A 17,266-nucleotide genomic window follows, 5' to 3' on the forward strand; every position below is an offset into this window, starting at 1 on the left:
TAGAGAGTCATGTCCCTTCCCAAAGGCTGTGGCATTACAAGTTGGACTCGATGATCCTTGTAGGTCGTTTCCAACTCAGGACATTCTACGATTCTACGATTCCCCTCTAAGTTATTATTGTTTTAGAAAATATTATTTTCTAGCATTAAACCATTTGGGTTTAAAAGCAGTCTTTCCCCTGGTGTTATAATGGGTCTGGAATGATAAGAAACAAGCTTTAAGGGTCATTCTTATATTTAGAGCAACTAACCACTGCCATGTTAACAAGTGAGAATATGAACCATAAACTCACATTATTTGTTCTGACTCTAGAAATAACTTTGACCTAAATCTGCTATTTCTGGAACCTATTAAAAGTTCCGATTGAATTAAATTGTATAACAATTTCCTTACTCGCTTCTTGTAACACTGGTGATGATAACGACAAAATTAATAATAACTACTAGTTTCTACCTCAGCATGGCATATACTGTACTGCATAGGTCTGGAATATAACTAGCAAATACTGAAGAACATTTACATACTGCAACACTACACTTTAGAGCTTTTGAATACAATCACTGTTGTTCAGTGTTTTATATGTACCAGACAGAAATATTGAATTGTAAAACTGTAAGAATTTGTTCATATTCATGTGATATCCATGAAAAATTTTTTTTTGTAAATTGGATTAACTTTACTAGGTTTCTTTTTTTTTTTTCTTTTTGAAATTCTTAATCCATGTTTTTGCATTGTGAAGACTATGTCTTCCACAGTATTTTACATCATCTCTGGTATGTTCATTCTAAATAGAAATTAATTAAAGACTTCTCTTGTTACACTAACAAAAAAAAAGAACAGTAGAACAGTAAGTAGAAAAAACTCAGTATGAGCAGATAGTAGGTTGTGAGCAGAAGATGCTCTTTACCTGATTGCTATACCTGTTTTAGGTACAACTGAGTGGCTTTCTCAGTTAGAAATATTCCAGAAATGAGGAATTTGCTATCACTCTAGTAGCAAAGTTCCCAGTCACATACTGTTTATTCTTGTCTGGAAGTATAAAGGTATTCTATTTTTTTTTTTTTCTGTAAAATCCCTTGTCTCCAGAAAAAAAAAAAAAAATCAATATGAATAATTTTCATGTCTAGCAGTTCATAGGCAATTTTCACTTTGCTACCTACTGTATTTCAAAACCATGGAAAAAACAGTGAAAAATACTATTTCTACCAAAATCATCAGTTCACATGGACAGAACAAAGGTGATTTAAAGTTATCTAACTAGCAAAATAGAAAAATAAAATGGAGATAAAAATCCACGGGAAAGAAAGGACTACAAATTTTGGTATTCTAGCTTCAGCTTGACAAAGTACATCCAAACTTTAATTTAAAGGCTTATTATACTGTAGAGGCCCTATTTGCATGTAATTGTGTTCTGAGTGGTTTTTTAAGTCCTTCTGCCATAAGATTTCACAAAAAAGATTGTTCAGCTATAGAACAGTAGTGGTGGTGGTAGTGTTCTGCTGGGTTTTGTTTGGTTAGTTGGTTTTGGTTGGTGGGTTGGTTTGGTTGTATAATAATAATAATAATAATAATAATAATAATAATATTTCATTGTTGTTGTGTTTTGTTTTTTCTTTTTTCTTTGCAAATGTCATCAATATTAAAGGTACAGAAAAGTATGGTCCTGATGACGCTGCTGAAAATTGAAAATTGTATGGGATCTGGGCGAGAAGATACACTCCACAAAGTTATTGAGCTATAATTCAGCAGGAGATGATCTAATTATGTGGGAAGGGAAAATCCAGGTTCCATGAAAAATTTCCTGAATAAATATTAATATTGATACTCCTGCTGACGCCAATTTGGATTTTAAGAATATAAGTGAGGTAAGAATATGGATTAGAATGTTGAGTCTAAGGAAAAAAAATGGAGACATCTAGCCATAAATAAGAATACTTACCTCATAAACTGATCAGAAAATTGGGTGAAAAGAAGTTTGTCAAAACGATGTTTTACAACAGAACATACAGAGTAAAGATAAGGGAGGTTATCTATCTTAAGAGAACTGTTCTATGTTAAAGAAAACACTTTGAAATCAGAAGAGCAGTTTTATAGCATCAAAAAGTAAACCCCATGTATAAGATTTGAAGACTTAAAATGTGCCAGTCCAACAGCTGATCTCAAACAGGGACTGCAATGCATTTAATCTTCCTTCAAGAGCAATAAAAGCCAACTTGCCCACTTCCACATAGTTTGCTTACCTCCAGACAAAGCACTGCAAAAAATTAGGAGGTCACTAAAGAAGAGGAGTAAATTGTCAGCTGTGACATTCAGACCCATAAAAGTTAAAAACTATATAAGTGTACTAGATTCATATCAAAGTAAATGTTTATCCCCTATCAGGAATTGAGAAAAGAGTATGTGTAAACTCATATGTGCCAAACACAATCCTTATTTTTCATACTAGGTTATAGTCAGTACTTTCACCATTACCATTTGCAATGAGATGTTGAGGTCAGCTTTTGCGTGGCAGAAGCTAAGAAGTAAACAGAATGTTTGGAACCATTTGGAAAGGAATAAAGAGATAAAGTGTTATGATTAAACAATTTTATATATACGCATGAGCTGCCTTCTTGAACACTGTGTACTTTTTCATTCTGAGGAGGAATGAGCAGTGTTATGGAATGGCTTCTGTCCTGGTTTTGTTAAAAAACAAGTTTCTCTTTTAGTGAATTTGCCTGTCAGCTAAAGCCTTCATATTAGCTGCATTTTCCTGGAGAACATGTTTTGGTAAACCTAGCAATGGAATGCAAACTTATTGATAAGGACAGATGGACATCTCGCAAGAGGGGCAACGAGAAACCGGTGACCAAGAAACTGACCAACGGTGTATAACATTCCATTCACGTGAATACTTCATATAAAAGTGGGAGATCACGAGGATCTCGTCCCTTTTTTCCCTTTTTCCTTATGGCTGACGTTAGGAGAGGACCTTGCTAGTTGTCCCTGTGAACTGAGGCCTAGTGAGTGACTGAATCCAGCTCCGGTTGGCTGCAGAGTCCAATCCAGGACTTTGGGTGCCGGCTCTGCAGTTGCTGAGACTTTCAAGATTGGTTTTGTATATTTTGTATTATTTTCTCTACTCTTATTAGTAGCATTAGTAAAACATCTTTATTTTTTTCCAACTCTCTTCTCTCTGTCCTTCTTTCCCTCCCAATTGCCTGTCCTTAGTGGGAAGAGGGGAGAGGGAGGGGCAAAAGGGGGAAGTGGGGAGGAGAGGAGGTTAACAATACATCTGCCAGGGTTTTATTGTCACCCCGCAATCTAAACCCCCGACACTTCTGTTTAAAGAAATCTGCCATCTAGAAAAGAGGCAACTGTAGGATAACCTAGGTTTATAAGGTCATGGGGAACTAATAAATAAGAATTAGCTGTTTGCTGTCTCATGAAATGTAAGTGTGAGGTATAAAATAAGTTAAGAGACGTCATGTTCCAAATAAGTAAGGGAAACTGGCTCTTCACCCCAAAAACCCCCAAACAAACAAATAAAAAACTAAAAACAAACAAACAAACAAACAAAACACACCAAAAAACCCTCACACTTTTGCTGTGCAATTTCTAGTCACTGGATGTGCAGATACTGTGCTACTGGACAAGTCAACTCTACTGGACAGTAGACAAGGTATGGAGGAGAAATATTTTAAGAGTTTTAGTTACATGGACACTGCTCATCACCCAGGAACTTTGTAAGAATAAGAGTATTCGAGGGGTGCATCACTGAACATTTTACCACCAAGGCACAACTGAGTAACTCATTAAATATATTAATAGACAGATGTAGAAACACGGGGTTCACATGATGCTCCAGGGCTAGAAGGGTGCAGGCCATCACCCATAGTCCACTCACTGCTCACTACTGAGTAATAGACGAGAGCATGTGATACAGCAATTCGAAGTGCCACAGGAAAAAATGTTCTTCTTCAGGAGCTATATTTTTTTTTTTTTTCCCTTGGGAAACTTACACTAAAACTCCAATTGTGGCTTCAGTAAAAGTTTTTCTTGCTATTGAGCTCCTCCTTATTCTTTAGAAGACTGAAATAAAAAACCTAAGTATAAAGGTAAATATTTTTATTCCCCCGGACACTTGAAGGAGTCTCATTTCAGTTTGGAAAGTAAAGCTGCTCACTGCAAATTGCAATACAGTCTCCTGCTAAATGGAGCATGTGACAAAGCAATGTGCCTATTGGAGATAGTGCACTAACAACCTTAAGAGGCTCTCACTGCCAAACTATTGATTGATGAGGGATAAAAGCTCTTTAATACACAATCTGACATTCAAGTACAGCTTCTTTGGAAGGAGAAACTCTCTGCTGAAAGAAGCATATGGACAACTATCCCTGTAACACATTCAGGATGGCACAATGCATGGCATTAGCATGTAGACTATTGGCTACTGAACTGAATTTCTAAATATAGAAACAAGAATGACATTTAGAAATATAGGAGAAGATACCTAATTAACATGTCTACCAACCTCCCAAATACTTCAGTTTCTTTAAAGTTATTATCCTCTTCTGCTCAAATATCCAGTAATCCCAGAATAACACACTATGTCCCAGGAAAATAGGAGGGCAAGAGATGATTAGCTGTTCCACAGTCTCAATTTAGCTCTACATAGCTAAACAATCATTGCTAGAGAATTTCTGATCGTAAGTTCAGCAAGTAAAAAATGCTGCGAAAAAATAATGTAGACTCAAGATACAAAACTGAATTACCAGAAGAAAATAGAATGCTGGTAGCAGATAAAGATTTAGCTATAGAGAAATGGTAAAGTATAAAAAAAAAGTTGTTCAATGGATACATATTTTAGATATTCCAGGACTGATTGGAGGAACACGGAATAGAGTGCACTGTCAGCAAGTTTGCTGATGACACAAAACTGGGAGGAGTGATTGACACACCAGAAGTCTGTGCTGCCATCCAGCGAGACCTAGACAGGCTGGAAAGTTGGGCGGGGAAAAATTTAACAAAATATAACAAGGAAAAGTGTAGAGTCTTACACATGGGCAGGAACAACCCCAGGTTCCAGTATAAGTTGGGGAATGACCTTTTAGAGAGCAGTGTAGGGGAAAAGGACCTGGGGGTCCTAGTGGACAACAGGATGACCATGAGCCAGCACTGTGCCCTTGTGGCCAAGAAGGCCAATGGCAGCCTGGGTTGTATTAGAAAGGGGGTGGTTAGTAGATCGAGAGAGGTTCTCCTTCCTCACTACTCTGCCCTGGTGAGACCACACCTAGAATATGTTCTGGGCCCCTCAGTTCAAGAAGGACAGAGAACTGTTGGAGAGAGTCCAGTGCAGGGCAACAAAGATGATTAAGACAGCGGAGCATCTCCCTTATGAGGAAAGGCTGAAGGAGCTGGGTTTCTTTAGTTTGGAGGAGACTGAGGGGGGACCTCATTCATGTTTATAAATACGTAAAGGGTGAGTCTCACAAGGATGGAGACAGGCTCTTCTCAGTGACAACCAAAGATAGGACAAGGGGCAATGGGTACAAACTGGAACACAGGAGATTCCACTTGAATATGAGAAGAAACTTCTTCATGGTGAAGTTGACAGAACACTGGAACAGGCTGCCCAGGGAGGCTGTGGAGTCTTCTTCTCTGGAGACATTCAAAACCCACCTGGACACATTCCTGTGTAACCTGATCTAGGTGTTCCTGCGTCGGTGGGGGGATTGGACTAGATGATCTTTCGAGGTCACTTTCAATCCCTAATATTCTGTGATTCTGTGTTAATCTCCAACAGACTTAGTTATTTGAAGATGTTGAATGACAGTTTATCATTTTTGTGTTTCAAAACACCATGAAAATTTGACTCATCAGAGAAACAGCTTGATTTTAGAGCATTGCAAAAGTTAATGCCCCATTACTCAATAAATCATAATACCATTATCTTGTTATTATTTGCAATAAATAATATTTCATTACCTTATTATAAAACATCTTTCAAGGTCCCTTCTGATCCCTAGCATTCTGTGATTCTTTTGTTTCTACAGCAGATTGTAATCCATTCAAAAAACAGTTGATATTCAGAAATGAATCATGTGCAAAGTTAGTCTAGTGGCTTTTGGGCATATCAGCCCAGTCTGTATTTATTCATTGATACTGGTCACACAAATCAAAATGCAAAGTTTAAGTCTTCCACCGTTGGTGATAAATTATTTACCTGTCTTCGGATCAATGGAGAAATACGGTTGCCCCTGAAGAATGCTGTAAACCACTCTAGCACTGTTTCCATAAGTGGGATCATCAGCATCTGTTGCCTTTACTTGAAGCACATATGCACCTGCAAAGAAGCAGAGGTAATCACATTTTCAGTATAAAGCAGCAATCAGGGATATTTCAGGCACATTTGTCCTTTTGCTAGTGGATTCTGTTGTAATCTTTGTTCCACTGGAAAAAAAAAAAAAAAAAGCAGGAATAAAACAGTCAATTATTGAGCTCCACGGTAGCAACCATCTAGGTAATAACTGAGGCATAACAGGAAGGAAAGGCGAAGCAGCTCACCATCAGAGGATATTTATAAACAGTTCATGACATATGCATTATTTATAAAAAACTTTTTACTCCACACATATAGAATGGAGGCCTGGGGAAGCACAATACTGGATTTTGAAAAAAGATTATGCCTCACAATTTTGTGAAAAGGTTGACAACTGTGAAAGTAAACCATGTGAGTTGCCTTTGAAACAAGTATCTGGTCAAGCAGCTCCTGAATTTGGCAGCGAACTAACCTCAAAGTACCTTAAAAAAACTATACTACAGTCTCATAAAGGTAGAATTCTCATTCCCATTGCAGAATTAAATTAGGTGTTTGGTTCAGCCAGCTGTCTTCAGAATCCAGACTTGAGTCTTCCCTTTCCAATAGAGCTGAATAGGAAACAAAAGTACTGTGGAGGAAGAACTTGATGCTCTATTTTCAGCCATTGTTACAGTCCAGACCTAGTGCAGTTTGACTTATATACCAACATAAAGGGGATCCATGTCATGGAGCAAAAGAAATGCACAAGAAGACAGAAAACTCACTTTAAATGCAATAGCCTTGCAGAAATGTCTTGTGCCTCTTGCTGGTTGTGAAGCAGTTTACCTGCATTTCCCCACTGCCCCGTAATGAAAAGAGTGTTCAAACTATAGTCTTCAGCAAAATAAATGGCCACATATTTAGGCTTTCCCATCAGCTTTGAAGAATTAATAGTTTCCTGTGATCTTCTGTACAAATGAATGTTTGAATTTGCAATGCTGATTTGGAGTGAGAGGGCTAAGACAAACTACAGGAGAAACAGCACAGAGAGGAGAGTTATCTGCACCATTTTTGTTTTAAGAAATGTTTTGCATTTGCAGGTCGTCTGACATTTTTTCAATGATATCCATGGAATACTGCAAGTGCTTCAAGACTGCTACTTTTCTGTAATGAAAACTGGCAAGTTTCAAAAGATGTTCACAGTCTAAAATTAACCTTAATGGACTTGTCAAAGTTTATTTCTGGGAGTGTCTCACTGAGAGATGTTCTGTGTGAATGGTCTTACAACATAGGAAAGTAACTCATAACAAAGAAGGTAGCTGCTTATGGACTTTTTTTTTTTTTTTTTTTCCAGTGTGTGTCTCCCTGCATCTCTCCATATGAAGATTGTTAGTGATGCTGAAAGGTTTGGAATTAACATTGTAAAAATACTTGCTGCATGATGGCCAGTCATACAAGACTGCTCCTGCTACTGCTGTTTATTGAACAATAGAGAATGAAAAGGTATTCCAAACCATATTCATTTTAATATTCATTTTATTTCATGAAGAAGACACAGAAATATAAATGCCATTTCACTTACAGTCACTTTTTAAAGTCAATAGACTGATCGTGTTTTTAGGCTGAAGGCAAGTTTCACTAAGTCAGCTTCTAAAAGAAAGAAAATATTAGCAATGAATAAATGAATGAAAATAAACCATTGAGATGGATTCAGTCAACATAATAGCCTGAGGTTACTCTCTTGATTTTCTGGATGTGAAAGGTGGGGAATGATATATGTCAGAGAAGACCAAAGTCCAGTTTCAGTATAACAATTGCGGAAGCAGTGCATCCTCAAACACTTACGCCTTTCTTTACATAACACATGACCATAACTGACTATACATTAAATAGCTTAGACAAGCCCAGCTGGAGGAATACATTTTCCTCTGGGAATGACACACAGAAGCTATCTAATACCTGTAAAGCACTTGATGGCTTCCATCTATCCCTGCCTATAAGGAATACCTTTGTAATAGGATCTTCCATTTTCAGCCCTGTTTTCTGCTCCAGAAATTCAGGGAGCTACTGTAATAACTTAGCTCTACTCCAGTGACCAAGACAGAGAAGGAAATGGTAACTTTTAAATTTTCTTCTTTCTTTCCTTGAAAAAGAGAAGTTCACTGTATGTTCTACCTTTGGGCCCTTACTGTTGTGTAAGAAAAAGGAAGATCTGTTCCTTCTGCAGCAATTACACTGACAAAACATGTCATGTTCACTCACCATACAGTACAACTTCCCATCCTTGTATACACACTATTGTCTTCCTTTATTGCTACAGTGTCTCACTACCTTTCTAATCTAAAAAATTTAGTCTAGCTTTTCCATTGGAAAGAAATGTTAACTTCTAACATAGTTGCTGCCTTCTTTCCTCCCTACCAAATTGTTCTGTCTGAAGTGGTGGAGCAAAGCATCAGATTACTAGATGCTGAGGTCTGAGCTGGAACTGGGTGACTGAGTGCTCTGGCTCACAAATGTGCTGGTTCAGGACTGTTTTAAGACAACAGCCTGCACTTTTGCAAAAAAAAGGCAGTGCTGTCACACATTCCCAAGATATGTCTTGGATCAGGACTCATGTTTCCACTGCCACACTGGTTGCTACTTCAGGGAGCTGATTTCAGTTTGTCTTCTGAGTATGAATCAACAAAATTTTGTCATGATGTTACTGAGACCTTTGCTTTGGATCTTGAAGAAAGTAACATTTTCCATAAGAGAACAGGATAGGCAGACCAAGATTTACAAATGCAAGAGAAGAAAGTTAAGCTTCAGAATACATGTACTTATTTTCTGAAGGCTGAGCACTGAGAAGACCTACCAAAGCTCAGGATTTAAAATCTAATGTTTCTGGAAATCTAGCCACAATACCTGCCTTCTCACAGATTATCAACAGAGAGCTTGCAAATGACATAATAAAGATCTCTCTAACACTTGAGACTATCTGATAGAAACAGCAGTGGCCATCACCTCAAGAAGGCAAATCACATCTCTTAGTGCTGACTGTTCACATCAACTAACTTTAGACAACAAATATAGACAGTTAAAATGCTCCTATAGTTGGGCAGTGAGGAAAAATCTCATGTTATATTATTAATACTTTTGCAGTACTTTTGGACTTCAGCATATATCATCTTTATGAATTTTGCTTCACTGCACCTCACTTGTAAATTGATAACAACACATAAGCATATATACCAGCTCTTTTAGAAAATAATTCTTAAACTTAATATTGTACTGATCCTAAGATTTGAAATCAACATTAACTGATACATTGAAGATGCAATGAGACAAAATAAATCATAAATGTGATTTTATTTTAAGGGAATTATTAAAGAACAAAGCATTGTGACTGTTACATACTTAAACTACTAGTTAAACACCAATGCTTATTTTCTATCCATTTCGGTTACAGTTCTGCATCTGTATTTATCACTATCAGAGATTTTCTTTTAATCCTTAGAAGCTCAGCTCAGGAAAAAATAATTACAGTGTACTTTGAAAGGGACTGTAAGATATGATATTTTGCTATGCTAGGTCATATTCAGAAGGCAGATATAGCTCTGCTAAGGCTTGTGCAAAAAATGCTGCTTTTTTCTTATGGAAACATATATATTTTAATAACTTTTTACCTTTGTATGAATGGTGTGATTTATTCATTTATTTGTAGAATTATAAATAAATACCAACTCATTTATATACTGATTTACTCCATCCAGATGGACCTGGACGGGCTAGAGAAGTGGGACGGTACGAACCTCCTGAAGTTCAACAAGGCCAAGTACAAGGTCCTGAACATGGGTCAGGGCAATCTCAAACACAGGTACAGGCTGGACAATGAGTGGATTGACAGAAATCCAGTGGAGATGGACTTGGTGGTATTGTTGGATGAAAAGCTGAATATGAGCCTTCAGTGTGCACTTGCACCCCAGAAAGCCAATCACATCCTAGGCTGCATCAAAAGAAGTGAGACCAGCAAATTGAGAGAAGTGATTCTCCCCCTCTACTTCACTCTCTTGAGACCTCACCTGGAGTACTGTGTTCAGCTCTGGGGCCTACAGCATATGAAGGACATGTATCTGTTTGAGCAGGTTCAGAGGAGGGCCATGAAGATGACCAGAAAAAGGACTGGACCACTTCTTGTATGAGGACAGGCTGAGAGAGATGGGGTTGTTTAGCCTAGAGAAGGCTCCAGGGAGACCATACAGCAGCCTTCCAGTACTTAAAGGGGGCCTACCAGAAAGACGGGAAGGGACCGTTATCAAGGAGCGTAATTATAGGATAAGGGATAACGGTTTTAAACTGAAAGAGGGTACATTCAGATAATATATATTAGGAAAAAATTCTTTATTGAAGGTGGTGAGACACTGGAACAGGCTAGCCAGGAGAAGCTGTGGATGCCCCATCACCGGAAGTGTTGAAGGCCAGGTTGGATTCGGTTTTGAGCAACCCAATCTAGCGAAACGTGACCCAGCCCATGGCAGGGGATTTGGAACTAGATGATCTTTAAGGTTCCTTCCAACCCAACCCATTCTATGATTCTGTGATTTATGATGGAATACAGGGATTGATAACACTTCAGGATAAGAAAAGCTTTACAAAGTATACTAAATTAACACAAATGAAGAACTACTGACTCTGTGTTCATTAGCTTCTCTTAAGCTCCAACAGGTTTAAGAAATGCTCAAATAAAATTTTCAAGCAATCTTAATATTTCTTGTTATAATGTAAGTATTCACACATATTTAAGATGTTGACATATGAAGTATTGAATGTGTTATTTGGAATATTTTTAATAAGCAAAGTTGGTAATTTTTCATAAATGTAATCTATAGAGTGTCTCAGGAGATTGGAACAACAGATAAAGCAGTAAACATGTTTATCTCGTTTTGCATATTCATAGCAAAGATACCGTAGCTGAGAATGGATTGTGGAGCTCATCCCCTATTCCATCATTTGTTTCCTAAGCCCTAGCAACAACATCTTAAAACCAATCAATATTCTTTTTACACAGCAGTGACCAGCTCCCCTTCTTTCCAAATGCACTATGACCAGCAAGTGGTTCCTGCTACCCCACCAGTAGCAGCTTCCTCCAAATCAGAAATGATTTGCCAAAACCAAGATTTGCTGAAAAAAGTGTGAGCCAGAATGAGTGCTTTCATGATGATTCTTACAGTGGAGTTTATGTAAACTGTCATTAGACTTCTACCATGTTGGCATCTACACTCACACTGGGCACCTGCAGCTCACTTTGCTGGGCATAGGAAGCCTGGCAGCAATGGTCTGCATGTTCCAGTGATGCACAGGTAGGCATGTGAAACACCACAGCTGAATCCGTACCTATGTCTAAGTTCTCATGCAAAAATGTGATGTAACAAGGTGAAAGAAGTAGACAGAGGCCATCAGCCTGCTTGAAAATTCTGCTGTCCACATAGCTGCCTGGCAATCCCTGCACAGAGCAATTTGTAGTTGTCTAAAAATACTAGTTTATATATTCTTATGTACATGCCCCCGGTAATTCAACCTTATTACACCAAAAAAAGAATAGCTGATTTACAAACTAAGTTTTATTAAGGCAGACATTTGAAGTAATATTATAGCCTGATAAACTGCAGGCACTGAAAATGAAAAATAATCTGTTTCACTGTGATAGCAGTTTCAACCATATTAATGCATCTGTCAGATCTCTTACAACAAATAGATAATATGTAAAGCTTATATTTTTATGAGAGGGTAGGTATATTTCTTTCAATGTGCCTCCAGTTATTTACCAACTTAAATACATACAGTTTTTCTGAAATTAACTTCTAATCCTTTCAGTATTATCAAGCATTACCCATTATATCTAACAAGCTTTCTATTTTATTGCAAAATATAAACCCAATATACTTTTAAAAGCAGACTCTAAAATCTCATTATTTTTCCAGGCAATAATATAGGGCACTACAGCTATAAATCTTCAATGCACAAAGGTAGTGATGGAGGATCATATTTACTATAGCTGATGATATTTTAATTAAAATACGTGCTTACATTACTACACAGAGTAATCAAATGAACAAAAAAAATACAATAATTAAGTTGCTTAGAAATATCTTGCATAATAGTTAACATTTAAAAATATTTATACTTTTAATTTTTGATGTGTGACCAACAAATATTTCATGTAAGGCATAAAATGCAGAAGAGTGGAATGATGTGCTTAAGCCTTTGTTTATGTTTCAGGAAGAAAAGAAAAATATTGCTAAACCATTCACATGGCTCAAGGAAAGGGTATGGAATTTTAATGAAGATTATATTTTCTTTAAAACAATACAGACAGTATTGAGGGCTAATATGTTGTAAATAATTGTTGTAATCACAGCAAGCATACTGATCTTAATTTTACTCTGGTTTAAGTCCAAAGGCAATCCAGCAATAACTGTAAATAGAATGAAGCCAAAGATCTCTAACTCATTGGTCAAATTGATTAAAATACCACTAAAAACTTCTCATATTCTATATTAGAATGTCTAGAGAGAACCTATATCCTAATAAGAATGTTATTGGATAATTATTTGACTTCTAGAACTATTGTCTTTTTTGTGACAGTCTTTCATTAGTGAAAATGCTATTTTGCCAAAATCTAAATAATTTCTGAAAGAAAAGTAGTATTGATTAAATTTCTTCACATCCAAAGAATACTAGAAAGAAATTCCAAAATTTTCTAATACACTCAGTTTGATATTTTCTAATTGCTTATGAATGACTAGTCAAAATCTGTTAAAAAATTACTCCAAAATTCAGACCATCCTCAGTTTCAAGAAAGAACATTTAATTTGTTGATTCCGCCCCCCCCCCCTGATTTTTTTGTATAAAAGGCTAAAATATTGATCTTTTTTATTTTTTCAGCCTGGAAATAAATTTTGCCATCAGCAAACTGTAGGTGGGTTATCTTGCTGGCTATGGAGCTACTGTTGGCTTCCAAAAAATCAAGCAGGAAATATTAATTTCTTCTGTTTTGTTCATTGAACTGAAGGGCATGACCAAGAACTCACAAAACTCAACTGGGAATAGATTTTTTTTTTTTCACTGTAGAGGATTTAAGGTTAGGAGAATGAGAACATATTTAATTAGACAAGATTCCTACAAAACTAATGTGTAGTCAATAGAAATGCAAAGATGAAGAAAAAAAAAAGGAGGAGGCAACATGTCAAGTCTTTTTTTATTAAGACAATCTTTCACCAGGCTTGTAAATCCCATAAAGTTTGGTAATAAATGCCAAAATTAATTTAAGTGGTGGCAGTACATTATTTTACACAGAAAGTGAGAGGAATGTGCTTTGAAGCTTTGAAGAGACAAGAGAGGGCTGGATGGCAGCAGCAAGGTTTGCAGCTAATTAAAAAGGGAAGGGATACTGTAGTTGAGAGCAGAACCTCATCATGTAAGTATTTCATGGGCTCTAGCTGTAGCCCCTCTCCACTCCATGTAGATCAGGTGTTTGGTCAGAGCAGGTTGCTCAGGCCCTTGTCTAGACAAATTTTGAATATCTCCAATGACAGAGATCCCACAGCCTCTTCAGATGCTCCTATGGGATCATGCCAAGCAAATTCCTGAACAAATTTGTCTTCACTTTTGAAGTTCATGGCATGTCTTTTGTTAGCAAGAAATAAATACAAGATACCATGTGTGAATTTTCATAGAATTTACTTTTTATAATGGATTATCAAGGTAGTTGCATCTACTCATGATGGATAAAGATCAAATAGGAGATCTTCTATCATAAGCTTATTTCCTGCCCTCCAGCATGGTTTTCTTGTAGAGTTACAGGTGCTGTCATCATCTTGTTGTACAACTTCTCCCCTACCACATGTATGATTTTGTGTTTTTGTCACTCTGCTGGGAGTTGTTGATGCCTAGTACTTTTGAAAAAAAGCGGAGGATTTTTCTATGGGCAGGAGGAAGGAGAGGCATAGCTGATGGCATATAAACTCACAACTTTGAACAATATTCATCCTAAACAATTCCAAGAATAACATCTTGGCAACACAAACAATGTCTATTCTCTTTTCAGATTTCAGTAAAAACCTTATCAACATCTGCATTTCTGGTTTTGGTTGGTCAGGTTGGTTTTGTTTGGTTGTTTGGTTTTGGTTGTTGGTGGTGGTGGTGGTGGTTTTGGTTTTGGTTGGTTGGTTGGTTTTGTTTAGGAACAAGAGAAAAAAAAAAGGAAAAGTGAATTTATGACTCACTGCAGTACTACATTGCAGTTCAGACAAGGAGATCCCCTGCCTCAATAAATATTCTCCTGACCTGACAGTAACACTTTTAGCTAAGCTCCAGTACTGGCAGAACATGTGCATCTGTAAAGAGAGATGCTGACATTGCCCTTTTGGGGCTTATCTTTTATGGAAGAAATTACCTATAATGTGTTTTGAAGATATACTCCTGAAGCTGACTCCCACAAAAGTAATGTGAGGAAGGCATATTTTACTTCGAAAAGCCAGTTTCCAGTTTATGCATTCATGGCTGTGGAGTCCTGATAATAACCCAAGCTTGCTGGCTCCATCAATAACTTGAATACGAGACACAACCAGGCAAGCACACTTTTCTCCTGTTTGGCATTCCACACATCACACTGACCATACGTATATTTTTCCCTCAGCTGTCAGAAGCAGCCATGTCCACAAAAGCAATACTTCCATTCCCTGTTATAGCTTTTTTGCTGTGCTGGTAGCTAAAAGCAGATGTTCCAAGTCTCAGCACTTAGTGCGTAATCAAACTTATTTCTTGCATCTCTAGAATAACTTCTGATTTACAGTGCTAACCATCCAGGGAGTATAGAAGCTGGCTTGTTTAAGCTGAACCACACACACATTCTGATTTCATCTGGAAAACAGTGCTTTAAATGTTGAGGTGTTTGTTTTGTTTTGGTTTGACTTGTTTTTTTGTGGTTTTTTTTTTGTTTGATTTGGTTTGGTTTGGTTTGGTTTTTCTTTTTTTCCTGGCAAATTGGAAGACATAGCATTGTGAAGGAGAAGGATTTTTTTTTGTTTCTTCTTCCTTATGCAGTAAATGCTTTGGAAAGTAAACTAAGGTTTTAGAAAGAGTCAGCACATTTTATTGCCCACGACGTTTTTGTCTCTCAAAGTGTTTCTTGCAAATTAATTAATAGGTCTCTTTCTTCTGGCCGTCCCTGTTTCCTTCATGGATGGTGAGAGTGAACAAAGAAAGCCTACAGCTGTGGGGTTTTTAGATAATTATTTAGCTTGGAAATCAGCAAAGCAATTACTTTCTTTTCCCTTTTTGTTCTTACCCTCATCTGTTAGAGTTGGACAGAGTTGAGCCACTAAGGGTACAAAATCTGGCTAAACTAAAAATGACTCTGTTAGCTTTGAGTATTTTTTTTTATTATTATTAATTCAGGCCATTTTTTTATTTCTAAAGATATCTGGCCAGTTACACAGTCCCAAGGCTGTGATAATGTCTACAGAGCTTGCACCTTCTGAAGCAAACGAGGAGCTTCAAACAACACCTAACAGTCTACACTCAATATGCACATAAAGGAGTAGCCTCATAATTTTCCTTTCTGTTTTCAAGCCTGTGGATGGTTTTCCTCTTACCAATTTGACAGAAGTTCCTCTTGCATTTATGAAATTTAGCAGATAGGAAAAGCTTTGACTTTTGATTTTATCATTTTGACAAGCTGATAACTTTTTAGGCCATGACTCAACAGGGACTTAATTTTACGAGTATACCCATCATGGCTAGGATGTGAGAGAGAAAAATAATCAGAACACACTTTAATCATGATAGCTATGCTGGCAAAACCCCTACTGTAGAGGTCTCTGCACCAGTAAAAGCACGCTTTGTTGGTTTAGTTTATGTTTTGAAGAGAGATGATGTAAGCCGTATTAAAGGAGAGAACCTTTTTGATATCAAAGGCTATGTCTGAACCAGAGGACTTTACCAAAAATACTGAATGAAATTAGATGTTCCTTGGGAAATAAATATTTCCTTAAATGGAATTGTGAAATAATAGACATTAATCATACCTGATGCACTGAAATCTTAAGGGTTTGAGGAAAAAAAGTCAACCCCAGAATAATAGCAAAAAGGGTTGCTATTCATTTATTAATCTGTAAAGAGGTATCAATGTGATGAAAATATTTTTCAGATGTGAATGTTCAAAGAAAAGGCTAACTATTAAGCTCAGTTTGAGTAAGGAAAGTGATACACTGGAACTGATTCCTAGCTTTTGAATGCTAATCCAACTTCATGGTTATCATTATGTTTAATTGTAAAGCAATTGTTAATATCAGCTGCACATCTTTCAACAACATACCATCCTTCTAATACCAGATAAAAAAGCATCAGGAAACGAAACATTTTCAAGCAATCCAGGAAATGACATTAATTTTTCTCATGGAAGAGCTCCTGGAGATTCTTAAGGAATGGTGAAGGTCTTGAAATTGTGACATTCCACCCCCTCAAAAAAAAAAAAAAAGTGCACCAAAAATGGTGGCATCACACAAACAATTCAAGATAGTGTACCTCCATTAGTTTGAAGTTTTCATGAGGTGGAGTTTCACACATCAATTCAAATGCCAAATGATTTATTCAGAATGTAGTAATAGGAAAACTTGAGCTTTAGACATGACACAAGAAAAAATTAGTGTTAAATAAATGATTCATACCGAATGTCAGTTAAAGGGACTTCATTTTGATTCTTACTCTCAATACATGTTTTCATGGTATACGGAGGCTATTTTTTTCATTAATTTTTAACAGGCCTGGTTAGAAATAATTTGATTCTATGTTCACCCAGGCATCTTTACCTAAACAAAGTTCATTTCTACACTAGCATTTGGTGATTTTTTTTTTCAGTTTTGAATGACAGAAATAAGTTTTTCAGGACCTTTTGGCCAGTTATGTTTAAATAGAGTAATGCATTTACAGTCAAATTTTGGTAAC

At 36.8% G+C, this 17,266-nt stretch overlaps 1 protein-coding gene across 1 annotated transcript in view; it reads right to left on the bottom strand.

The window, feature by feature from the left end:
• CDH12 (cadherin 12) overlaps positions 1 to 17,266 on the bottom strand; it is a 243,216-nt gene that overhangs the window by 81,980 nt on the left and 143,970 nt on the right. Inside the window, exon 4 of the mRNA XM_082045286.1 lies at positions 6,206 to 6,325. Within this exon, the coding sequence (XP_081901412.1) occupies positions 6,206 to 6,325 (120 nt within the window). The remainder of the gene's footprint in view (positions 1 to 6,205; positions 6,326 to 17,266) is intronic.

The sequence above is a fragment of the Streptopelia decaocto genome (genome assembly GCF_964273445.1).
Source record: "Streptopelia decaocto genome assembly, chromosome: 2".
In the NCBI taxonomy this organism is placed as follows: domain Eukaryota; kingdom Metazoa; phylum Chordata; class Aves; order Columbiformes; family Columbidae; genus Streptopelia; species Streptopelia decaocto.